General features: G+C 49.7%; 2 protein-coding genes and 1 pseudogene across 2 annotated transcripts; all 3 read right to left on the reverse strand.

The window, feature by feature from the left end:
* Nucleotides 1–1,828: 1,828 nt before the first annotated feature.
* On the reverse strand, nt 1,829–2,711 carry LOC133907747 (aquaporin TIP3-1). Its single transcript, XM_062349830.1, has 2 exons — nt 2,564–2,711; nt 1,829–2,466 (listed from the first exon to the last, which is right to left on the reverse strand). Exons 1-2 carry the CDS (start codon nt 2,709–2,711, stop codon nt 1,829–1,831), a joined length of 786 nt encoding a protein of 261 aa, XP_062205814.1.
* A 15,848-nt stretch (nt 2,712–18,559) lies between these two features.
* On the reverse strand, nt 18,560–19,138 carry LOC133908034 (kiwellin-1-like; annotated as a pseudogene).
* A 2,728-nt stretch (nt 19,139–21,866) lies between these two features.
* LOC133907357 (probable inactive receptor kinase At3g02880) lies at nt 21,867–24,592 on the reverse strand. Its single transcript, XM_062349381.1, has 3 exons — nt 23,310–24,592; nt 22,824–23,222; nt 21,867–22,733 (listed from the first exon to the last, which is right to left on the reverse strand). The coding sequence occupies exons 1-3, from the start codon at nt 24,235–24,237 to the stop codon at nt 22,129–22,131; spliced, it is 1,932 nt and encodes a 643-aa protein (XP_062205365.1). The 5' UTR covers nt 24,238–24,592; the 3' UTR covers nt 21,867–22,128.
* Nucleotides 24,593–24,981: the final 389 nt, after the last annotated feature.

Consider the following 24,981-nt stretch of genomic DNA (forward strand, 5'->3'; position numbering starts at 1 on the left):
CCATATCTGAATACCAAAAGTGTGATTTTAAATGCAGTAAAATCTTGTTCCGACTAATCCTGAGCCGTATTCACTGCTACCTGCCTGTGCGGATCGCGGCCTCTTCCGCGCAGCGGCCGTTGGCAAGCGTTTCGCCCCCGCAGTCTTCCCCGTCCTCTGGCCATCTTGGCGGGACCTCAGCCGCCAAGGCTTGAGCCGAGAAGACGCTCATCACGAACCGTGCGCGTCTCCTCACCTAACCTTGATCAGGAATCTTGCCCCTGCACCGTACTGCACCCAACGCGTCGTCCTCACCCAGCTCGTGCCTACGACGGTGACAGAGCTCTTGCGTGAACGTCAGCGGTGACATCCCGATCGACTGGACGATGTCCAGGAAGACCAAAGTGCAGCGGCGCCGGGCACCATCCGTGTGCAGCGCCACCGGGCGTGATCGGTCCGGTCCAACGGCGTGGGTACCTGCCCTGGTGGCGGCGCAGTTCAGTGGCCGTCCGCGGCGCTCACAGTGGCGTCGATGCGATGGCGAGGGAAGAGATCAAAAGGCTGACTAATAGCAGAGCTGGCTTTGACTCTGTTCTGGGTCGAAAACTCATCACAGAACGGAACATCCCTTCTCGAGAGGAGTTTTGAGCTGAACAGCAAACATGATTTGACACTTCGTTTTTAGACTAAAACTTATAGGCATATTTTACGGTACCTTTAAATAATCATAGATCGTCTATGTAGTTAGATCATGATAATTAGAATTAAAGAAGGTGATCTATTATCTCATAAAAGGTAATGAGATAATGGATCATCTATAATTATTATATTTATTTTTTATAATTTTTCTTTTGAAAAATCACCTGATAGTCATTAACCCGCTCGCAGCCGGTGCCTACCGGCCCCCCGTCAAGTTCAGGAACGTCGTCTCCATGAGGGTACAACGGGTGCTGTGACGGATCTACAAAAAGTCCGGCCAGGCGTCGCCGATGGTGCCGCCACTCGCCGACTACGGACACCTGGACCACGACGAGCCCTCCGGCGGCTTCAACGACATCTGCAGTTTCTAAGCGCCGACGAGAGCAGTGGTACTACTACCTGCAGAGTGACCACACATCAGCAGGCGGGCCCGCGCAGTTCTTCGACACTGCCGTGCCGACCGAGGTTGACCGCTCGCCGCTCGCCGTCCCTCCCTGAACCAGCTCCTGATCGTCGGCGACGGCACGCACTCGGAGCTGATCTACTTGCCGTCCCCGGGCGACGCGGGGAAGCGCAAGGCGAGCACGGACGAATGCGCTTGTGGCGCCGGGATGTTCATTGGTCACCACCCGCCAGCCAAGAGGCTCAACTGGTCATGCTTCGATGCGCCGCAGCCGGCAAGCGGCTTGCAAACGACGTCCACGATGCTGGGCGGTCTAAACCATCACGTGCTTCCTCAGTTCTAGCTAGTAAACCTCTAATCGCTTGGGCATGAACTGATCATCAAATGCACAGATCGGTGATCGGGAATAACCGGTTCACTTCATTTTTTTAATCGATGAAGTCTTTTCTCCCTCTTAAAAATGAAGGACCAGATTAAATTAGCCTCTTACCTCTTAGGAGGTAACCAGGTACCGTAAAAGATCACTGGCAGTTCACTGTTTATACTGATCAAGAAGTAAAACAGGAAATGTACATAACCTGAACTTCCGACTTCAACAGTGGGGCGATCAACGAACATCCCCTTATTAACCACTCCACACAACACCACATATAGAGCAAACACATGTTGTTCCGACACCTATATAAGCCATAACAACAAGAACCGAATTTAAGTAGACGTCGCCGAGCCGGCGCCAGGACCAGCAGGCTAGTAGTCCTCGGGCGCGAGCGGCTGGTGCGCGTGCGGCGCGGCGTCGGCAGACGGGATGAGGAGGTACTCGTACACCAGCCCGGCCAGTCCGGCGCCGAGGAAGGGGCCGAGCCAGTACACCCAGTGGTGTCTCCACCTCCACCCGACGAGCGCCGGCCCGAACACCCGCGCCGGGTTCATCCCGGCGCCGTCGAAGGGCCCGCCCGCCAGCACGTTGGCTCCCATCAGGAAACCGATGGCCAGCGGCGCGATGGTGCCCACGTGGCCCCGCTTGGGGTCGATCACGGTGGCGTAGTAGGCGTACATGAGTCCGAACGTCATGACGGCCTCCAGCAGGACCGCGTGCCAGTCGCCGACCCCGGACGCCAGCGCGAACCCCGGCGGGCGCATGCCACCCGTGGCGAGCCTGAGGAGGAGTGTGGCGGCGACGGCGCCCAGCAGCTGCGCGACCCAGTAGAAGACGGCGCGGATGAGCGAGATGCGGCCGCCCAGCAGCGCGCCGAAGGTGATGGCCGGGTTGACGTGCCCGCCCGAGATGTTGACAGCCACCGCCACCGCCACGGCCAGCGCCAGCGCGTGCGCCAGTGCCACCGCCACCAGCCCGCCCGCCGTGCTCATGTCGTGGTACATCTTCGCTGCACAGTACACGCCCACATGCATATGCATCATCACCACCACCACCACTTCCCAATCAAGAAGCCATGGGTGCGTGTTATAGCGTAGCATACGCACCGAGGGAGAGGACGGAGCCCTCGGCGGCGAAGACGAAGATGGCAGTGGCGAGGAACTCGGAGATGGCGGCGCGGATGGTGTCCGGGTGCGTCGCGTCCTCGCTCCGCCCCAACGTGAACCGCCGCCCCGGCCGCATGCCCGTGCTCATCTCGCCGTGCCCCAAACAACGCAAACTCTGTGCCTACCTGCCTCTTCTTCTTTCTTTGCCTCGGTGATCGACCAAGTAGTGTTCCGGGTGCTTCGCCGCCTCGCCGCACTAGCGTTAAGAGGAGTAGGTGGCGACGAGGGGCAGCGCGCGGGGCTTATTATAACGTGGCCGCGCCGCGCCACGTGTGGGCGCCGCGGGGCAGAGGGGCGGCACGTCTCAGCGGCCGCCCGTCCATGCGTGAGACTGTGAGGGGGGCTCCGGTGCTCATCATCCCTATCCGCCGCGGGACCCCGGCTCCAGGTCACGGATACATTACGGCGGGCGGGCGGGTGGGTGTACGTTTTTTTTTTAACGAACGGCACCGGGTAGCACCGGTTTTTACTGATATAGTAAAAAATACAAGAGTATATAAGTGGGAGGCTATAATCAGGAAAAGATAAAATAAAACAACCACAACAACCAAAACAACATACAACAGGAGCAACTATCTACTCGGTTGATTGGACAGAGTACCACAACACGTGTTGACAACCACCACATCGCCGAGCACAGTTGCCTAGCGCCGAAAACGACCGCCACTGTGCATGACCGATCGACGCCAAGTCACCATGTATGCCCCACCAGCTCCAATGCACAGAAACCAGCTGCATCGTTGGTCCCCTCGCTCAAATAGCATCCACATCTAGCAACTTTACCCCGAAAGCAACTGTGTTCAGCTAGTACCTCGACTAGAACAGCCTGACAACTTAACAGGAGGAATCATGCTCCCAAGCTTGACAACTCCACTCGATCGGCGAAGCCCTACTCCCACGCTAAGCCATAAGCTTAACAGACGGAGTCCTGAGACATCGTAACACAGCCACTAATAAAAAACGTCAAAAGGTGATGAAAAGACTCGCCGAACCAGAGAGGGCACCACTGTCGGCCGTCACAAAAACCGTAACAACGCGAGCCACCAGCCTCCGCAACATCGTCGGCTAACGCACCATCTCATCGCCACTGCCGCCCTCCGCACCGCCGTACTACCGGCCTCCACATGCGCGCCTCGGCGCCGCACCGCGCCTCCGCCCCACACGCACTATTGCACCAGGACGCTGCGCCTAGAGGTGGGACTTGGGCCGGGTCAGGCTGGCCCCACCCGGCCCCTTCGGGTTTCGGGCCTTCCGGGCCGTGCTAGAATGGCCCGAGATACTGCTCGGGTCGGGTCGGGCTGGCCCAAGCAACCGTCAGCTAGGCCCAGACCCGGCACGCATGCCCGATGGGCCTCGTCGGGCCGGACTGGCACGGGCCCAGCACTGGTACACCACAGTGCACGTGAGGGCGTGCTGGCGCGAGCTCACGCGCGACGCCGCGTGTCGGACAGCATCGGTGGGAGCTGGTGCGGGCGTGCGGGACAACGCGGGTGCTGGCGCCGCGTGTCGGCACAGGAGCGGGCGCTGGCGCGGGACGGCGCAGAGACATGGCGCAGGCGCCGTGTGTCAGCGCGGGATCGGAGCACTCCAGCGCGTGTGAGGGCGTCGGTGGGAGCTGGCACGGCTGCGCGGGTGCTGGCGCCGCGTGTCAGCGCAGGAGCAGGCGTTGGCGTGGGACAGCGCAGAGTCTGGGCGCGGGCACCGTGTGTCAGCGCGGGATGGGCGTTTGGCGTGGGACGGAGGCACGGAGCCGAGCGTTGGCGCGGGCGCGCGCCGCGTGTTGACGCGACAGAGCCGTGTGTCAGCGCGGATGCAGGTGCAATGGCGCGAGAAACGGTGCAATGGCGCGAGGAGCGATGCGAAATTTTATGGTGGAATACGGCGAAAAAATATAATACATAAAATAGAGAAATTTTTGGAATATGGTCAAATATTTTTGGAGGAAAAAAGAGAAATTTTCTTATAAAATAATGTGTTACAATGTGATTGCCTCATTAAAAACCTTACACTCCAATATGGAGTTCCTCCGGTAAGAAAAAGAGTACAATACATCGTTACACACATAATTTACTCATTATCATCTAGATTAAGGTTCTCGAGGTCCGCTAATGCCCCCGCGATCTCCAAATCCTCAAGCTGATGTTGTGTGCCAGCGTTCGCCCTCTCCCAGTCTTTGAGGCAGGTGATTGCCTCTACCATTTCAGGAGTGAGCGATGATCTCCTCTCTTCAATAATTCTCCCCACCATGCTGAATGTCGCTTCCGACGAGACGGTCGACACTGGAACTAGGAGAACATCCCGTGCAAAGTGTGACAACACAGGGAAGAATCGCTCTTTATCTTTCCACCATGCAAGAAGGTTGACAGTGTTGTTGTCCGTAAGCATTGGATCATGGGTGTAAAGATCTTGCTCAAGGTAGTGGTTAAGCTCTGCTATGGGATTCCAAGATAACCTAGTTGTCTGTTGAGATGATGATGCGAATCCCTTGCCTTTGATCTTGTTTCATAAATTGGCTGCACTCGACTTGCTTGCTTTGTGTTGCTGTGTAGACTTCGGGACCGGAGGGCTACATCCAAATTTGCCCTGGTATAACTGAAAAACCCGAAATACTTCTTCTTTGACATGATTGTAGGCATCCGAGAAATCAAGGTTGAGCAAGTCACCTATTTCCTGCAAAGCAAGCTCTAAACCACCCAACTTTTTACGCGGGTCAAATATAACAGCAAAACAATATAGATGTGGGATAGCAGAGAAATATTTTAGATATTTATCTTTCATTTGTTCAACAATGGGATTTAAAACATTTTTATCCTTATTTTCATTAAATGTGTATGCAATTCTCCAGAGCCACTCTAGCACTAAGCAAGATGTAGGATAATAAACACCGGACAACTGCACTGTTGCCTTGTAAAAGGGTTTTAGAAAAAGTCGTAAACGTGTAGCAATGTACCAATCAGTTTCTGTAAGTAGTAAACCAGCATTCTGAGCATTTACGAAAACAATAATAATTCCTTCGTAACCTTTCACTTGCTTCAACATAGTATATGTTGAATTCCAGCGCACTTTCATGTCAAGTCCGAATTTTCTTGGCTTCTTACCTTGAGCCTTGCAGTGGTCCTTGAAACTACTGAATATTGTAGGCGAAGTAGAGATGAGACGGATGGCACCACGAATATTGTTCAAATATCTACTTACCATTGTCATACCTGCCTGCACCATGATATTGATGATATGACACATACATCTTTGGTGGAGAACATACCCACCAATGTAGCTCTGTATGTGAGGTTCTAGGTCCTCCATTGCTTTTGAGTTGGCTGATGCATTGTCCAAAGTTATAGAAATAATCCTATTTTCTATTTTAAATTCCTTAACAACCTCTAGCACACGTGCGGCAATGGCTTCTCCTGTATGTGACTCATCAATGATTCTAAACCCTATTATTCTTTTATTTAGGTTATAGTTGTTGTCTACATAATGTGCGACAACGCTAAGATATGATGTTGTTTGATGTGATGAAGTCCAAATATCAGATGTTAAAGCAAATGAGTAGGTCATATTATGGAAGTTTTGTTTCAAAGCATCTAATTGAGTATGAAACAATTTTAAAATTTCATTCTTAGTAGTTTTTCTAGAGACATGTTGATATTGTGGACAAAAACCATGTTGGATCATTCTCTCAAAACTTAGGCTTTCCCCCATTCTAATTGGTAGATCCTCAGAAACTATATATTTAGCAATTTCTTGACGAGCTACTGAAGGATCAAATATCCATGTGCCTACCGAACCGTCAGGCGCAAAGGTAATTTGTGTCTGTACAGGTTGTCCAGCTATCTGCGCAGCTGCAGCAATCTTTTCCCGACACCGTTTCCAATGTCGATTCAAATGTGCGGTACCTGCTGTTGTAGATGCAGATAATTCACGACTACAATAATTGCAAATTGCGATACATACCTTCTCACCACCCCGTATTTCCTCAACCAACTTCATGTGCTTCCACGCTTCTGATCGCCGTCCGATCGAGGTGGACGTGCTACCAACAGAGGTATGATTCACATCATCAGGCTCCATCTGATTTGCGTCGGTATGGTCGTCCTCATACCCCTCGAGACCATCCATGTGACGGTCGTCCATGCCATAATCTTCCATGCTCGGGGACAACTGGCGAGGGTCGAGAGCTGGAGGGGGGCTAATGGAGCGTTGGACGGCTCTAGCGCGCTTGCTCTGAACAACACATGACTTTGAACGAGGCAGCATGGTTGTTCTATGTTTGGTGACTCGGTGTGATAGAAAAATTTAGATCAGACTGGAAGATTAAATAGAAGCAAAGAAGTAGCCGTTTACTCTGCTCTTGCCCGTTGCTTTGTGTTTGGCACTTTGTGTCACTCTGCGAGTCACATGCTCACAGCATAAAGTTAAAGTCGATGAGTCACTTCATTGTGTCACTCGATGAGTCACTTCATTATCTCACTTTATGCCCACTAGCTCACCTGTTTGTATGCCTCGTATTCTTAATGTCACGTTTGCTTGTAGCTTAGTAGTATTGTTTGCTTGTGATATTTGATTGAGAGATTCCTGTGCTCGTGTTGTAAATCACTACAGTTCTTGATCCTACAGGGATATGTATAATCATAAACTATTTAGCTTTTTAACTTACAGCCTCTAATTCAAATCTATGGTACTGAACCTTGCATATTCTTGTTTGCCTCAATGTTCATTATATTATGAGTGCATGACCATTTTCTTTTGATATGCAGGAAAATGGCCTAAGAGATGTGACTGAGCAGAACTAATTTTCTTTCTTTTATTTGATATCACCATATCACATATTCACAACTCAGCTTACAGATTGTATATGACGAACTGGGCTTTTTTCGTACCGGATCGGCCCAGGCCCGGCCCATTTTTTTACCGGGCCAGAGCGCCCATTGGGCCTCATATCAAGGCCCGGCCCAGCCCATAATTTGGGCCGGATCAGCCCAGCCCAATAGTGCCCGGGCTGGGTCGGACTTCGGCTCCACCGGGTCGTGCCGGGCGGGTCGGCCCAAAAAAAAGGGCCCAAAGTCCCAGCTCTAGCTGCGCCTCCCCACTGCCAGGCCGGGTGGGTGTACGTTTCCCCTGCGGATGCATGCACGGGCAGCTACCCACGCATGCTTGCATGGACGGTAACGCATGCGTTGCGTCGCCATGTCGATTGCTTCTTAGCTAAGATTGTGTGTGCTGTTTGTTATGTCTTGTGTCGTTGCAACAGTGATTGTAGAAAGTGGGCATTATTTGTATTAGGTATATCTGAGATGATGTAATAAAGAACATGGTTATATGACTTGGCATGCATCATGCGGCCTCACATGCTTCTTTCATATGTATGCATGAATCTATGGCTACGAGAAATTCTCTATTTTTCTGGAACCGTATAAAGGCGATGTGTGTGTATAACTCTTATTTAACTCTTAGTGCACTAAATAAGTATTTAACGCGCTGAAAAAATAGTAAATTTACTCCACAACCAAAAAAGACAGAAAAACCATATCGCAACAGGAAAAAACAGTAATTTTACTCTTTAAAAAAAAACAGGAAAATGGGACATCATGTTAGCCTTTAAATAGCAGTTGTCTTCTTCCCTCCCCTCTAATCCCTCACAAACGGCTGCATATATCGAGATCTGATTTTGTAGCCAATGTCAGTGAGGACGATTTGAGAGGGTTGTGAATCCCTCCGTCTCGCTACGCGCGTTCCCCGACTTTCACCAATGAGCCGAGATGTCGTCCATCGGTGCAAGTGCTCTCTCCAATCTCCACCATAAATCCAATCGACCTACTCGGCGGTAGCGTCATGGCGAGGGCATGCACTGCTCAACCGTGTTCACGCTTCTAGACCTTGGCGGGCACTACTACAGCGGCACCACCCATAATTCTTGTAGTGCTTGCTGGGCCAAACGGTGGCACAGTGGCCGTCATGTCCTCAACATCTCCTTCAATCCTAGGTTGAGTTTCTTTTATGTACAATTTTGATCTTGAGTTAATGTGATGTGTCAAGGGAATATTTCTGAAATCTTTTCTAGTACATAAAGAGATCTGTTGAATCATATATTATGATAATTTTTCACATTTGTTTGATTCAATTTTGAGTGGATAGGTCATTTAGTTCATGTTCTCCCAGTAGTTTTTATCTTCATGTTCTTTACTCAACCAAAAATCATAATCGTTATGACAAAAAACCTATAAATAAAAGATGAAAATTGCAAACAGGAAACGATAATGGTTAGAATTGAAAAAGTATAAGGAAACACTAAAATATTTATGTTGTACATGGAGATCGTCTTTTACTCAACCAAAAAAGATAATCATCAAAACCAAAAAATGATGAAAATAATCATCAAAACACGGAAACAAGTGATTTCATGCATCACATATATGGTTACTTGATCATTTTAAACATTTTTCATTTCCTTGATCACCCAGAGATTATTTCTCTGATTACATGATTAATTTTCTCGTTTCGAGAGAGAATCTCACAGGTTGTTATCCCTTTTTTGATTGGCTAAAATTCTTTCCTAATTACATAATTAGTTTCCTTTTTTGAGAGAAAATCTCGCATGTTGTTAATCCCTTTACTTAATTAGCTGAATATTGTTTCGTGATTAGTTTTCTTATTTAGAGAGGAAATCTCATAGACTATTATTCCTCTATACTCAATATACAACGCTGCTGCCTAACAACTGCTTTACGGTTTCTTAATATGTTTTTTACTATTTTATAACTTGTGTTTTCCAACATTCATGTTTTATAATGCGTGTTTTCTCGTTTTATAACGTGTGTTTCCGATTTTTGGTTTCTTAATAGGTGTTTTACTGTTTATAATATGTGCTTTTTATTTTATAACGTGTGTTTTCTAGTTTTCCGATTTTTAATAGATGTTTTCCAATTTTTTAATAAACTATTTTATGTTTTTTTCACATGCAAGGCTGCTTGGTCACTCCGATGGTTTTAGATTATCTGAACACGGCATTTAAAATAATATTTAACGTGCAGCGTGTTAAATAACGTGATCATGTGTTTATTGAGAAAGAATCAATATACTTTTAATGTCGAATTGGGATTCACTAAGACAGAAATAAAGCATTTGGTCCAAAATTCGTGCATAAGGGTAAGGAACTTTGGATGAATTAATGCATGAGCTGAGAGAGTTGTGTAGCCGCCGGGGTACTATTTGGGGACAGCCTGTTATCCCCGGCGTACGTTTGATCCGTTGAGCGAGAGCGGTGTTGTCGGTGACAAACTAGTTTAAGTCGTTTTGCGATTTTGTTGAAGTGGTGCATGGTTGCGACATATGGCGTTCATGCATGTTTGGTTCTCTGTAGTATTTTATTTCCCGCGGTTTTAGTATCGTATTTGGATGTACATAGGAAAGAGTAAAGATGCTTGTATTCGTCTACTCGGAAGTGTGAAGCTCGTCGTCATGTTTGACCTCACAGCATCGCACATAGCCGTATTTTCCCCTTTCATTTTTTTCTTCCTTTTACCTATCCTTTTGAACATCTCTGGTTACTGTTTCTTCTGCATGTGCATCAATAAAAAATATTTAGTATAATGATTTGAAAGTGTTTTGCATCGCACGTCTAATAATATTCTTTTATGTGAAACACATCTTGATATTTTTACGTAAAGTGGTGGTTAAAGTTTGTAATTCTTGACCGTATTAAGCAATATCTATTTGAGAACAAGGGGTGTCAGATACTATATTCTACTTATAGCACCTGTATCTACTATAGCTCCATATATTATTCTATTGTTTGTCTGGAAATCAATTGCCTAGACCTGGGCATACTCTCCGAAATATATATCATGGTTCAGGTCTATTCATCGGAATTATAAAATCTTTCAATCCAGTTCTCTCAGCTCTTGGATTGCCATCCGGACTTGTGGATCTCTCTTGTCACCCTTCCTGTATATGTTCTCTCGGCGTCGCAAAAAATGGTTGGGGGCACCTCCCCTTCGCTGCCTTCCATCATTTGAATTTATGACGTTCAATTGAGACTCACAAACTTCAGGCTTTGAAAACTTTCCATTTACATTCAAAATCTCTCAATTTCGTGAACTTTCAACCCAGGTTCAAACAAACGGTTCATAATAACAGCTTGCAATTTCTAAATTCTCATCCAAAAGAGACCTTCACCCCAAATCCAAAGAAGGATTCGGCTCACAACACCTGCACTGAGCGTGATGTGCGTGTGTATATCCGATTTGTATTTAAAAAAGTGCATGCCTAATACACGAGCGAAACCTATTCAGACGGACCATGAAGATTTAGCACCGTCTAATATGTTAGGCTTTGTTTGAAATCTTAGAGGAGGAAACCCAGGAAAGAGGATTTTAAGTGGCACATCGAATCCTCTCAACCAACTCTTGCATCTGCTGGCTTCCGTTGGCATGCGTTCAAAGCATTTTATTTTTCATTGAAGCCTTGCCTTGAGCATACAAACTTTTTTTTTGTCCGAATCACACTCGTTGAAGTACGATCGTACCAATGTTTCCTAACGCTAAAACCAACCTGTCCTGCGTAATTATTGTAGAATTCATGCTCAAATTCCATTCCGATCAGTGGCTCTATCTTTTTCCCCTTGGCAATCGTTTGTGCTTGCATCCGCCTGTCCCGTATCACCCATCTCATGATCTAGCAAACAAATAAAACCTTTAGTTGTTAATGTCTGATGATTTACAAGAAATAACTTTGCATAGATATTCTTGAATAGAGACCAGATAACTGAATGCGAATAGAGATTTTGTATGATTCTTTTAAGTGTGATGTTATTTATTGTATGCCTTTTTTTTCTTCTTTTTCTTCAAACTATCAATCTCAGCCGTCTAATGAAAATCCGGCGGTTATCCTCCTTTTTTCCTTATCCCGACGACTTCATCCCTTCCCATTACCCACATCCAGTTGTCTTCGGCAGCTCTCCTGACATCGGATCCGCTACCATCACCTCTCTCTCGTTAACCAATTCATTTTAGAGTTCCCTTGCCGCCAACCCCCCACTGTCCATGGCTCCTGCGGCGCCGCTGCTGCCTCGCCGCAGCCCATCGCCTGTCCTGCCGCCACCCCAGCCTCCCTCTAACCCTCAGAGTCACCGATGAATCTCGAAACCTTGAACCCTATTCTCTTCCCTAAACTTCAGCGGTGTTCACACGGTCATCTGAAACCGTGCACGCGATTTGAGGCATGTGAAGATTAGGAAGTGTGTTCTTTTAAAGAAAACTCTTGTTTGAATTCAATGTACCGTGTAGTAAGACTCTGGAAGCAACGTATGATAGAGGAATGGCTTCAAGTAATCAAAATGTCGAATGCCAAGGAATAACATACTCTCTGAAGATTCAGGGTGTCCTGGAGCTTCCGTCATGGCTTTTTTGCTTTGCGTGCACTCTAATTCCGGCGAAGAAGTTCTGATCTTTTAACCCTTTGTCCAGAGAGAAAGAAATGAAGAGATTGAGAAGTTCCTTGCGGCGCGAAGGAGATCTGATTGAAGGAAAATAGAATGTTGCGCTTAATGATTTCATTAGAGGCCTTCTCTATTCCCGAGCGCACACCTCAGCCACGCCGCACCTGAGCCGCGCCACCTCGGCGCCCGAGCCATGCCGCCACTCACCCTCGTGTTCATCTCTTCCCACCCGTGCTTATCTTTTCTCCAACCTTATTTCTTCCCCCAACTACCTGATCCAATTCGTCCGCCAATTGGGAGCCCCCCGCCGCTGCTGTAAAAACTGAGAGGGGGTGCCCCGGTGGGAGGGGGCCCGGATATGAGAGAGAGAGAGACAGGGAGAAACTTGCTGCTTCGATTTTTTTTGCTTGGTCGTCATTTTCCTTGCTTGCCGAAGTGCCATGGCTGTCCTCGCCTCGCGTGCCGGTGGGTCTCCACCATAGCTGTGCCTCCCCCCTTTTCTATTCACTACAGGGCCACCAGTTGGCGTTCGCGTTGCGCCACGCGGTGAGTAGGCGGTTGGCCGGCCTTCGGGTCGCGTCCGCGCGTGGTGCTGTGATGAAATCCGGCTGTTGTGCCGCGTCTATGGAGGTGCTGTGATCTGTGGTTTTTGGTATTGGCAGGCGGCTGTTGTTCTTTTTCCTTGGTCTTGGCCGGCGGCGTTGTTGTTTTTTGGGTGAGATGGTGTTATGAGTTGGCTGGGTAATGTTCTTGGTGATGTGATGAAATCCGGTTGTTGTGCCGTGTCCGTGGAGGTGCTGTGATCTGTGGTTTTCGGTATTGGTCGGCGGCTGTTGTTGTTTTGGGTGAGATGGTGTTATGAGTTGGCTGGCGGATGCTCTCGGTGTTGTGATGAAATTCGGCTATTATGCCATATCTGTGAAGATAGTCTGGTGCTATGGTGAGAGTCAGTCGACGCTTTGCGCCATGGCTGTGAAGGCATGTGGGCTGTGATGAGTTTAGTGGGCATATACGTGTTGTTGCCCCTCCTTTCTATTTGTTGTAATGCTCATAGGTTGTTGGTAGGGAGTCGGAGAGCCACCGGTTTGCCGGCAGGGTGTCCGAACGGCACCACGTTTAAGCACCGTTAGGTGAATGATCTGTTGTCGTGTTTGAGCGCTTGATCTGAGTTTGAGCGCTTGATCTGAGCACCATCGTCCAGAGAATACGCCAGCAGCCAACTCACATTTGTTGTGGCTAACATGCCGGTTTGGCTAGGAACTTGGGCACCGTTATGACTGGGGCAATACTGGCACAGCTGGGGGTTTGAGTGTCGTCGGGCTGAGTGTATGTCGTCATGCTGACTACCTTAGGTGATGTTTCTGTGATGGATGGTGAGATTGGCAGTTGTTGTGACTGTTACTCGAGGGGCTATGTGGCTTGTTATCACCCTTCGTCTTTGTGGTATTTGCCTGTGTGGCTCTATTGTTGTGGGATAGGGCAAGGATAGAGGTTGTAGATGGGAGTCTAGAAACATCCCTGTTCGTCGGGCTCCCAATAGGTTGTAGCCGGTAAATAAATATGTAGCTAGATTCTCTCTCCCTCTATCTCTCCGTTGTACCTGAGGCTACGACCAATGGTGAGGGGACTACAATTCTAAGACATATGTGATCGATGATGATTCGAGATATATAAACAGTACATGAAGACTCGTGCCAAACTTTTTGTCCATCAAGAACCGGCGCAACCCAAGACCGTATCAACTAGCAAGAACCCGCGCAACCCACGACGCGCATCAGGAACACTTCAAGAACCGTAAGGAGAGGAATCAAGAACAAGACGCGCGCACTTTACTCACCTCCGGTGAGAAGGGTGGTGTCCACGGAGGTGACGACGTCGCCATCAGCTGTCCCTGCGACGGCGTCGGTGCCACTCTGGTTGGCTGCAAGAAACCAAGAAATTAGAATCCAACGCCTCAAAGAACCGTACGGAGAGGGAATCAAGAACAACTCGCGCTCGATTTTCTCGGGTGCCTACCTCTGCTAACGGTGACCAGGATGGATTCCGTGGAGGGGAGGTCGGCGCCAGATGCCCGGGCATTCTTCCTCGCGGCACCTTTCTGCGACGTCTCACCCTGCTTCTGCTTGCCCTTGTCGCCGTCGTCCATCTCGCCCCCGCGAGCGCGCTCTCACCCAACGATCGAGCCGACGGTGCGGGGCCAAGCAATCGGACGAACACCTTCCCTGCCTCTCCGAAGATCCTCTCTGCTTCTCAAGATCGGAGACGAACGGCACCCTGACGAGGCGGTGGCGCGGTGCTCGAAGCGAGCGTGTGGAAGAAGGCTAGAAGAACTGGGAGGGGCGGGACGGTGCGACGAGGCTATATAGACGGCGAGGACGGCACTGGGCTTGCCGTTGCGCTGCGTGCGATTCCAAGAAAGGCTCGGTGTCTCGGCCTGGGAGGGGATGAGTGGATGACCAAATGGGCTTACCCATGGGCCAGGAGACAGCCTGTTTAGCCGTTAAAGTCTAGGCCCGTCCAGGAAAAATATATGGATAAAACAGGTCAGGAAATAAGAATCTTTTTTATTTTTTTCAATATTTACAAAAATACATGCTCATTTCAAAATATTTTACATCTAAGACTACCATCGCTTGTTGGTTGGGAGACAATAAGGTGTAAAAAAATGCTACGTTCTATTACTCTCAAAATTCAAAACACTTTCGAAATAGTTATAAAAAATTATGAAAAAGTCGGATAGTGTACAATGATATTTGTCTTTTTTTTATCTTTGTAAAAGTATCGATTTGAGTTGATTTTTTTTTGGAGTTATAGATTATAGCATCCTCTATAATAATTTTTTTAAAAAAAATTCATGACTATTTTCGATAGTGTTTTGAATTTTGAGAGTGATAGAACGTAGTAGTTGGAGATTTTTTTTACTGGACCAAGTTCACCTTGTCCGATTAAGATGGCAATCCCTGTCTAACGTGATAATCTCTAGTCTTTGAAAGCGAAGGATGTTGCTTCTTTTAATTTTGCTTTATTGAGATAATAGATAGATCCAGAATTACACTAGCAATAATCTAAACAACTAATTAACTACCGATGAGATCTATGATATGATCACATATTGGCGTGCCCTGCCTCTGTCCCGGCAACAACCATGCTGCCGGCGGCCCGGAAGCGGCGCACGCACGCGGTGCACCTTGCCACCATCGCGAGCGACAAATCGGCGTTTGTGGCCTGCCTCTGCAGCGCGCCCACGAGCGCCTCCTCTCCGGGCCTCGCCGCGAACGCCGCCGCGCCGCACCTGAGCCTGTTGGCCAGCCAAGCCATCCTCTCCTCCGTCCGCACAGCCGCCCCCTCCACGTCGGCCAGCTCCTCGGGCGTGGGGAGGCAGGCGCCTCTGAGCAACGACGGGCCCATCTTGTTGGAAAAGTACACAAGGAACCAGAGCAGCAACGGGTCGTCGAGGTGCTCCTCCGCCGCCAGCCTCCTCAGGTCCTTCTCCTGCAGGCGGCGCGCGGCGGCGACGACCTCCTCCGCCTCCGCGCGCCGCGCGTTCGCCAGCACAGCCTGCCTCTGCAGTGCCTCCACGACCGCCTCCTCGCCCGGCCTCAGCGCCAGCACCGGCACGCCCCGCCGGATGCCCTCCGCTTGGTCCGCCATAGTCTCCGCCGCCTCCCTGGCAGCGCCCTCCAAGCTCTCCGCCCACTCCAACTCATCGTAAGGTGAAAAGTCATCCCCGTCCCCCAGCTCCGCCGCCTTACACAATAAGGCCCTGAAGTCCTCCTCCATATCTCGATAGATATCGTCGGCCTCGCCCTCTGTCTCCACCAGTGACTTGAGGGACATCAGCTCCTCCTCGTCAACACAGTACGCCGGCGTGATCGCCATACGTGCAGAGGATAGATACCTGCCCTAGAAAGATGGTTGGTAAGATCGATTAGACGGATGGTGCCGTTCCTCTGCCCTCCAGGGTCCCTATATAGACGGAGGAGCTTCCGATTCCGAGTCCCCTTCCTTCACACACGTCTCAAAACAAAAGCTTATCCGAGTCCGCTACGGATGAAGCCCAGCACCCAACTTATGGGCCTCAATAGCCCAAGTCTCAGTGAGACGGGTTGTCCAGCCCGCCACGCCGCAAAAAAACGCACTTGAAAATTCTGGGCCGGAGCACTAAAGCCTGCTGGACAATAGCGAATGGCAACGAAAACCCGCTGAGGCCGACAAAGTCTCACGTGCTTCTTGTTCAAGATTAAAGCGGGCGGGTGAGAGAAATGGACAGGTTTTAGTGGGTCGGACAGGTGTCGCGTCGTGGTTGGTTGAGGTGGTGGGAATTGGGTTTACAGAGCAAACTTTAAATGAATTTTTCTCTCAAATCGTTATTCCGTTTTCGAATCCGGTTGAACCATCATATTATTTAGAATTAATGCAACAAAATATGATCCAATATAAATATTTTTTAATCAAGTCTTTCAAAATATTGAGTGCATACGAAATGTATTCCAATATAAATATTTTTTAATCAAGTCTTTCAAAATATTGAGTGCATACGAAATGTATTGCAATATAAATATTTTTTAATGTTGAACATCACGTTTTTTTTAACTCTTCACCACTGAATACAGCGATAGCATCTGAACATGAACCCGCACACTCACCTTACACACACAAACTCACACCACACACCTAACGCATGCACATGCTAGTTCTACAACTACACGCAACTTAAACATCACGTTTGGCCATCCTAGCTTGCTGCTTCTCACTACTGGGCCTGATGGGCTGTGCGCTGGGCTATGAGAAAACGTGAAAATATAAAGAATATGTTAAATATATGGTTATTTTGAAAAATTGTAAAAATAGTCTATGGTTGTTCTTGGGTGGGCAATATGCTCATGTCGAACTGTGGGCGATATTTAACTATCGTCATGGGCAATATCTACACTGAAAAGGAGTTATCGCCCCATCAACAGGTGATATCTAATTATCACTTTTTGCTTGGGCAATTTATTTATCCACTGCGAAGTATAACTTCAAAAAATCATAACATTTTTATATGATCTTGTATAAAATTAAAATTTATATGAAAATTGTAACTCTAGATTAATTAAAGTTTATACTTTTTTATTTGGAGTTATTTGGATGCACAAAAGATTAATTGAAACGTTCAGATCTGAAAAACACATCTGAACGTTCTATCATTTTTAGGCATTTAATTGCTTCAAATGAAAAAGTGATGAACTACAAAGTTGTAGATCTCATCAGGATCTATAAGTTTCTTATAAATTTTATGTTCATCCCAGCTCATATAAAATATTTATGATTTTTGAACTTGTGCTGCACAGTGGATAAATAAATCCTCCTAACAGAGGGCGACAATAACAAAAATCGCCAGTTGATCGGTTGATAACTTCAAAAATTGCCCAATAAAAAAGAGATAGGTGTAAATCGCCCGTTGGACAATTATAAAATATAAAAAAGTGATAGGTGTAAATCGCCTGTTGAATAATTATAAAATATATCACACACTAGACGGACGATATCAACTTATCGCCCGCCCAACAGAGCAAGAGAAGCCTATTTCTACGATATTTTGGGTTCGCTAAGGAGCCACAGGCTGATTCGTTTTAAAAAAATGTTAGCAGGCTGATGAATCGGTCTTTCATGTTGTGGGCGAAGTGATGCTGTGCGCCTGTGCCGGCGAATGAGATTAATGTTCAGGAACAATGGTGAATTAACAAGCGTAAAGCAGTGAGCAAACTTAAGAGGAGCTTTCGATTCAGTGGTAATCTTGGTGAGCTGGGAGGACGATAGATTGTTCAGTATGCAGGCAAGCAATCAAATCTGAAGCCAATTGGAGGACAAGGTCAAGGCTCAATGTGAGAGGTGAAGGGCTGCAGCCGACGTGGGGTGGTCGACGAACCGTTTCACCATCTCTTTGAGCGTTTTGGTTTTTTACTTCTTGCTATTGTAACTTATAACCGCACCTCAGTACTAATGCGAGTGAGGCTGAAATTTGGTTCTTTTCCGGCTGAAATTTGGTTGCATTTCTGGACAAATAAAAGGCCAGAACAAGCGAGCTGCGAGCACATCTGAACCTGCCAATTGTTATTTTTGCGTCCAGATTTTCCAGGTCGTTGGCATGCAGCATGTTCAAAAGATAAACAACGAGTACAATCAGGAGATGAGGATTATCACTGAACCTGGCCCAGCTCTGCGTGGAAGGTCCTAGGCAGTCGGGTAGATATCTAGATATCATGGAAAAAGGTAGCAGATCATGCACAAAGTTGGTAGCCGGCCCATATATAATCATGTGTATGTCTACGAAACATGAAAGATCAAGACATTACTCCTACACTTCATACTAGATCGACAGGGCCACGCATACATGTATGCGAAGCTTATTCCTACGGCGTACGGACGTACATATATTATACTATTGACGACGATGACAATGACAGTGTTTAACTGCAAGTTCCTCATGTGGTCATGCGCGTGTTTATGTAGGTGCGTCACGCGTCGGACCACGTGATAGGCACCTCCCCGTCATCTGTGTTGAGCCTCAGGGCCTTCCACACCGCCGGTGACCCGTCGACGATGTTGCTCTTGCACGGTGGCTCGAAGTTGTGCTCGTCATCGCAGTCGTGCAGGGAGTCGCACTCGTCCACGACCTTGGCCATGACGGACCTGCCGTTGCTCGTTCGGATCACGATGCTCTTCGATCGATCATGCACCGGCTCCTCCCATTGAACCACCCGATGGACGCGACCACCTTCTTGTCGTCGTCGAAGAACGTTCCCGTGCAACTGGACGCGCCACCGCCGTCCCCGTGGTTAGTGAAGCTGTTGAGCGCACGTGGCGCGGGTGCTCCCTGTGACGGTCGGGGAGCACGCGAAGGTGGTATAGCACCGCCTGTTCTTGCAGCACTCGGAGCCGTTCTCGGGCTTGCAGCTGCCGGACTTTCCCGGGATGGAGCCGTTGGGCTGGCAGGTCTGGAGTACCACGCGGTGGGGGAAGGTGGTAAGAGCTAGGGGGAGGATGGTCACCAGCGCCAGGAGCGCGTGGGAGAAACGAGTAGTGGTCGTCGCCATGCTCGATCAGTTTGTGAGTGTGATGTGATGCTGCGAACTGTGATGGGTACTGTGATGTCGATGCAGCATGGGGGCATCTCTCCTTTTATAGCCGTGGGAATCGGGAAGTGACAACGCAAGGCACGGCCAGTGGTTCTGATTGGTCAGTTGATCGTTGACTTGAGAACTTTTTGCTGTCTTTCCCAGGCCGACTAAACTTCAGAGTCAACGGTGTGTGCACACCGGTGCCGGCGAGCTTTTCTGGGTTAGGGGTGGGGGTTTTTTGGGGTCTGAGGAGTTCTTTGGGTTTAGAATGGGGTCTGGGGGAGACAAACAGGCCAGGCGGTAGTGGCAAACGGGGCGACGAGCCGATGGTCTGCAAGCTGCGGGAGATAGCTGGATGGGACGGGCAGGTGTGAGGGCAACGTCGACGCTTGGTTAGCGTGGCAGCGGGGAGCCGCCAGAGACGGGGAGGCTGGCAAGGAGGGGGCAAGCATTGAGAAACAAGCGGGCACGAGAAGAGAACGGAGTGGTTGCGAGTGAGAGGTTGAAGAAAGGTTCCGCCCCGTTGGATGCAGATCCAATAGCTACAAACGTTTGGTTGAGATGAATTATTATTTTTTGAGTCGGTTGAAAAATAGCATGTTCCTATTTTTTACTCAATTTTGCATTATGTTCTTTGAATTCAAGTAAAATCCTGCGGATTTATATTACAGTACCGTCCGTACATGACTAAAACTGATTGCACAATACTAAAGTATGTAATTGCCAGGTATTTATGTTGTAGACCCTGGGATAACAAACTATTCCCTTCAATCATAAATACATGTGAGTCTAAATAAAATATGGTCTTTAATATATAGCTTATTATTATTTTTTATTAAAATATATTATAAAATTAAATTTGTTATATTATAAAATTAATTTTCAAGATAAATCTACCCATACAATTTTAAAGTTTTAAAACTAAATATTTTAAAAGCTCTTGTTGGTTAAGATTTTAAATTTTTGATTGAATCTTTTTTAAAATAACATGTATTTATAACGGGGGAGTATTACAAATTCAGACTTTGGCGACATTTTTCTTCTATGTGCGCTTCGTATTTCTTTCGGTAAGTGAGAGCCCAAAAGGCTGCTGTAGGCCCTGCTCACGTGACGAACATGACAAGAACTCTGACGGGGCATACGATTATCCAATAAGTAACGCCCGTGTATGGGACAAGAACCGAATTTTTTACACTCACGAGGCGTTGGAGACGACCACGAAACGGGCCCAGGTACGAGACTGAATCGTAGATAACGTGTTAGATCAAGCTCAAGGGAGTCTTTTTACGGACAGATTTCTGTCGTGGAGGAATTTCCGTTCCCTTCAGCGTTTCTAACGGTTTCCCTTTACGGTTCACTTCACGACGGGATTCTCAGGGTCATTCTCTTCAGGACGGGATTCCCAGGGTCATTCCCTTCAGGACGGGATTCTCTCTCTGTTCCCTTCGCAATTCCCCTCGAAGGAAAACTGTTAGAGATGGGAGAAAATAAAGGGAATGAAAACGAGGAAGGGAATCGGGAAGAGAATGAAATGAAGGGAATATGGTTGGAGATAGTCTTACGGCGCAGCAAAACAACAATGGGGAAACTAGGCCGGCCGGCATCTCGGCTGGCCAGTCCACCTAGGCGGGCGCTGATTTCACTTGTTAATGTTACATGCTACTTTCGAGATGTTTACCGTGTATGCCCCGTCAGCCTGGGCTCAATCTGTTCACTGTTCTGGCAGGTGGAGCCAGAGCCATCGCGTCGACGTGAAACCTCTGCGCCTGCCGCCGTGCGGCGAGGCCGTCGAGCGCACGCGGAGCCGGCACTGCGGCGGACGGCGGGACGAGGCACACAACTCGAGTTGCGGGCTTTGGGGTTCGTGATGGGTAGTGGACTAATAGCTAGGGCCTAGTCCCTTGCTGGCTTTCACCTGAGTAAGGCCGTGGGGGTGGACGTGCACCGTGCACGGGAGCTGGCGTGGGCGGTGCGGAGGGAAGGTTGAGCAGGGCGATTGCGCATTACATTGTGCACCGGGTCTGAATAAAACTAGAAAGGCCCAGCACTCGCAAACACGAAAAATGACATACGGATATATTACTTATCAAAATCATTCATTTATATAAAGATTCATATTTAAAGTAGATAAAAAATTATAAGATAGATAAAAAATTAACAGATAAATAAATATTAGATGAGAAAAATAAATAGTCGAGATAGACCGAGCAAATCTCGTTGATTTATCTCTGAGTCCGTGGTCTCCGGAGGCTCCTGATGCTAGCGTGATCTTCTGGCGTTGAACACACGCTGCACACGCGCTTATAGTTTAACACTGATCGTGAAGCGTTTCGCGCGCGTGCCAAAACAGGTAGAAGAAAGCCATGCCTTCGTGGTTGATCCGAGGTGCTGGTAGCGATTATCCAACCAGCGAAGAGAGTAGTTGGATTTGGCAGGACTTCACTGCAACGGTGAACACCTACACGGAGCTAAAAGACAAAGGGCACTCCCTCTTCTTCTTTTTCTTTTTTTTTTCTTTTTTCACCCTCTTTCATAATCAAAAATTGAAGGGACTCCCAAGTACGCCCCGGGTAAGCGGCTTGAGCCCCTCTCCAACCTCCGTGATCCACCGCTGTCTGTGCGCACCGCTTGCCAACGTGGATGGCAATTAGAATACTCATGCATGAGGTGTTTCTACTTTCTACCAACTCGTAGTGCACACCACCAACCCACCTGGCTATAAATTTCTGCAGTTTTTTTGCTGTAACTATAAATTTCTGCAGTAACAAATGAATTTTACATCCTTCTCTCTGATGTACTACCAAAGCAATCGATTAGGGAGCATTGGCGTACTTCCTGCTCGATTACAATGTTACATCTGAAAGAGAGAGAGAAAGAAAAGCGAAAAGCGATTACAAGATACAAATCATCCAAGTTTGAAACCAAGAAGACCATGTCGATCATCCGACGCTGCACCGTTGGAGAGCTCAATGTCCGGCTAGCTCCGGCCCCTCCCCGGCGGCGATCACGTCGATCATCATGACGACGTCCTGCACCTTGGGCCGCCTGTCGGGCTCGACGGCGGCACATAGCAGCGCGACCTCCGTGAGCCGCAGCATGTCCCCGTGGCGGCCCCGGTCGCCGACGATCTCCACGTCGATGATGTCCGTGGACCACTCGTGGCTGAGCGCCAGCCGCGCCCACTCCGCCAGGTCGCCGTCCTCCTCCACGGGCACCTTCCCCGTCACCAGCTCCAGCAGCACCAGCCCGAGGCAGTACACGTCGGCGCGGGACGACAGCCGCCTGCCGCCGCCGCGCGCGAACTCCGGGCACTTTGCCGCGGCCAGCCGGTGCGCGTGGTGCGGGAGCAGCGGGTGGAGGCCGTGGTCCGTCAGCTTGGGTACCACCTGCTGCTGCTGCTTGCTCTTGGCGGCGAAGAGGATGAGCACGTTGGACGACTTGAGGTTGCCGTGCGGCGGCCGGTGTAAGTACGGCAGCGACTGGTCCAGGTACGCCAGCCCGCGGGCCACGCCCTTCGCGATCGACAGCCTCGCCGGCCACGGAAGCGGCGTCCTCCCCTCGCCTCTGTTCCCTGCTCACGCGCAAGCAGAGCAAAGTTTTCAGTGCGATCGTGTCAGCCGTCAGGTGCGACGCACGCACGCGTACGGACGGACGGACGTACCATGCAGCAGCTGGAAGAGGCTGCACCCGGGGACGTGCTCGTACACGGCCAGCTTCTCCTCCTTGGAGTAGAAGCACGCGACGAGGTCGACGACGTTCTCGTGCCGGAGCTTGCCCAGGAGCTGCATGGTGTGCGTGAAGTCCCTGCGTGGCACGTGCGCCATGTTGCGCAGCCGCTTCACAACGACGACGGGGCCGGCGTCGAGTGTCACCCGGTACGTGATCCCCAGCCGGCCCTTGCCGAGCATCTCCGCCGTGGACCGGAACAGCTCGTCGAGGTCGAAGCTGGCCCTGTCTGCACGGAAGAACTGCAGCTCGACGCTCTTGCCGGAGTCCGTGCTCCGGCTGCCGCTCCCCCGGCCTTGCTCCGCCTTGTCCTTGATGTCCCCTGCTCCTGTCACTTTGCATCTCACAAAGCAACAGTCTCTGTCAGGACTCAAGAACGTGGCAGAGAAGATAAGAATTAGGCAGTGACGTGAAGTGTCACCTGCGGCACCGGCGCGGCCGCCGAGACGGACCTCCCGGGTCTTCTTTTTGTGGTGCAGGAAGATGAGCACAGCCGCGAATGGCACCAATGCGGCGATGAGAGCGATCACGACGATGCTCCACGTTGCCAGCCTGAATCGCATGGGCTTCCGTGCTGCCCGATCGATGTCGTTAGCCGGCCTGACGGCCGGATTGTCGCTGCTGCTTCCAGCGGCTGACGGCGGCCCCTCCCGGCACACAGCGTTGACGGCCTCGCCGCAGAGCCTGAGGTTGTGGTCGAATGCGCTCACGGGGAACCGCCGCAGCGCGCGGGTGCCCGGGACCTCGCCCTGGAGAAAGTTGTAGGACACGTTGAAGACGACGAGACCGCGCTGCTCGAACGACGGGACGGTACCGTTGAGCAGGTTGTCCTGGAGCTCGAGCCGGACGAGGGAGCGCAGCGACGTGGCATACCCGACCGGGATGGGGCCCGAGAACCGGTTGCTGGACAGGTCGACGGCGCGGAGGCGGTCCAGCCCGTCGAGCCCCGGGAGCGCGCCGTGGAGCGCGTTCCCGCGCAGGCTCAGCGTGGCTAGCCGCGACACGCCGCGGAGCGCGCCCCGAGGGAGCGTGCCGGTCAGCTGCGCGCCGTCGAGCGCCACGCCCACCACGCGCCCGTCGCCGTCGCACGACACGCCGTGCCACCGGCTCCGCCCGCCGTGGCACGGCGGGCCCGTCCAGTTGGAGTGCAGGTCCAGCGCCGACCGCAGCGTGTCTCGCAGCACCAACAGGTCGCGCCGCTCGTCGCGGCGCTCCTCCAGATTAGCCTCCGTCACCTCCGCACCTCCTTCCACCACCATCACCGCAAGAACCCAAGAAGCCACCAGCCACGGCCATAGCTGGCACCTTCGCCGATCACACTTGCTCCGGCTCATGGCGTCCTCCATCATAAACTAGCGTCAGGTAGCATGCATGAAGAGACCTTCCTTTCCACCGATCAGGGTGATAAATTTAAAATTGATCGATCCTTGCAGCAGGAGGATGCTTGCCGAGATGTGCAAGGCAAGGGAGGCTGCGCGCAGAGAAAGAAACCATGATAAGAATACTCGGAGACAGACGCCGGGTGGTAGTAGGCGGCCGTGGTGCGTGCTGGTAGCAGGAGCGAGCTGGATTTGGTGGATTCGACGTGAACATCTCGGCAGTTCGGTCGCGGTTGCCGGGACGACGGGCTAACCGATCCGGATGGATGCAGGTGGAGTGTGGGAGAAGAGCTCAGCTGACAAACCCCAGTGCTGAATTGGTTGAGACCGGAGGAGTTGAGAAGCATACTACTATTCCATCTTTATATATACGATATTTTCTTCCTTCATTTACATTTTTGTTTTCCAAATTATATTTTATTTTATCGACAGAAAGGGTGTACATCTGATTATACACAGCCATAGGCGAAAGCAGGACTAAACTAAAATTTAACCGGGCATTTGCTTAAAAAAAAAGGGAACTAATGGGACTAGAATAATATAACTTGACCAAACTAAACATACATTTCCAGTAGCCCGAGCTCAGCGGGCTATATTTGGGGTTGCATCTGTTCCACGCGTAATTCCACTCTTAAGAACGACTGTAAAATTTGCATGCTTTAGATATGCTCTTGCACATATCCACTAACTTTTTCAAGAACAAGCTCCACGGTG

This window comes from Phragmites australis, chromosome 24 (assembly GCF_958298935.1).
Source record: "Phragmites australis chromosome 24, lpPhrAust1.1, whole genome shotgun sequence".
In the NCBI taxonomy this organism is placed as follows: domain Eukaryota; kingdom Viridiplantae; phylum Streptophyta; class Magnoliopsida; order Poales; family Poaceae; genus Phragmites; species Phragmites australis.

Coding starts and splice junctions, on each gene's coding strand:
- LOC133907357 (XM_062349381.1), bottom strand. CDS start 24,237: ATGATGGAGGACGCCATGAGCCGGAGCAAGTGTGATCGGCGAAGGTGC. Junction 23,223..23,309: donor CGGCCGCGCCGGTGCCGCAG/GTGACACTTCAC, acceptor TGAGATGCAAAG/TGACAGGAGCAGGGGACATC. Junction 22,734..22,823: donor CCTCTTCCAGCTGCTGCATG/GTACGTCCGTCC, acceptor GCGCGTGAGCAG/GGAACAGAGGCGAGGGGAGG.
- LOC133907747 (XM_062349830.1), bottom strand. CDS start 2,711: ATGAGCACGGGCATGCGGCCGGGGCGGCGGTTCACGTTGGGGCGGAGC. Junction 2,467..2,563: donor GGGCTCCGTCCTCTCCCTCG/GTGCGTATGCTA, acceptor TGTACTGTGCAG/CGAAGATGTACCACGACATG.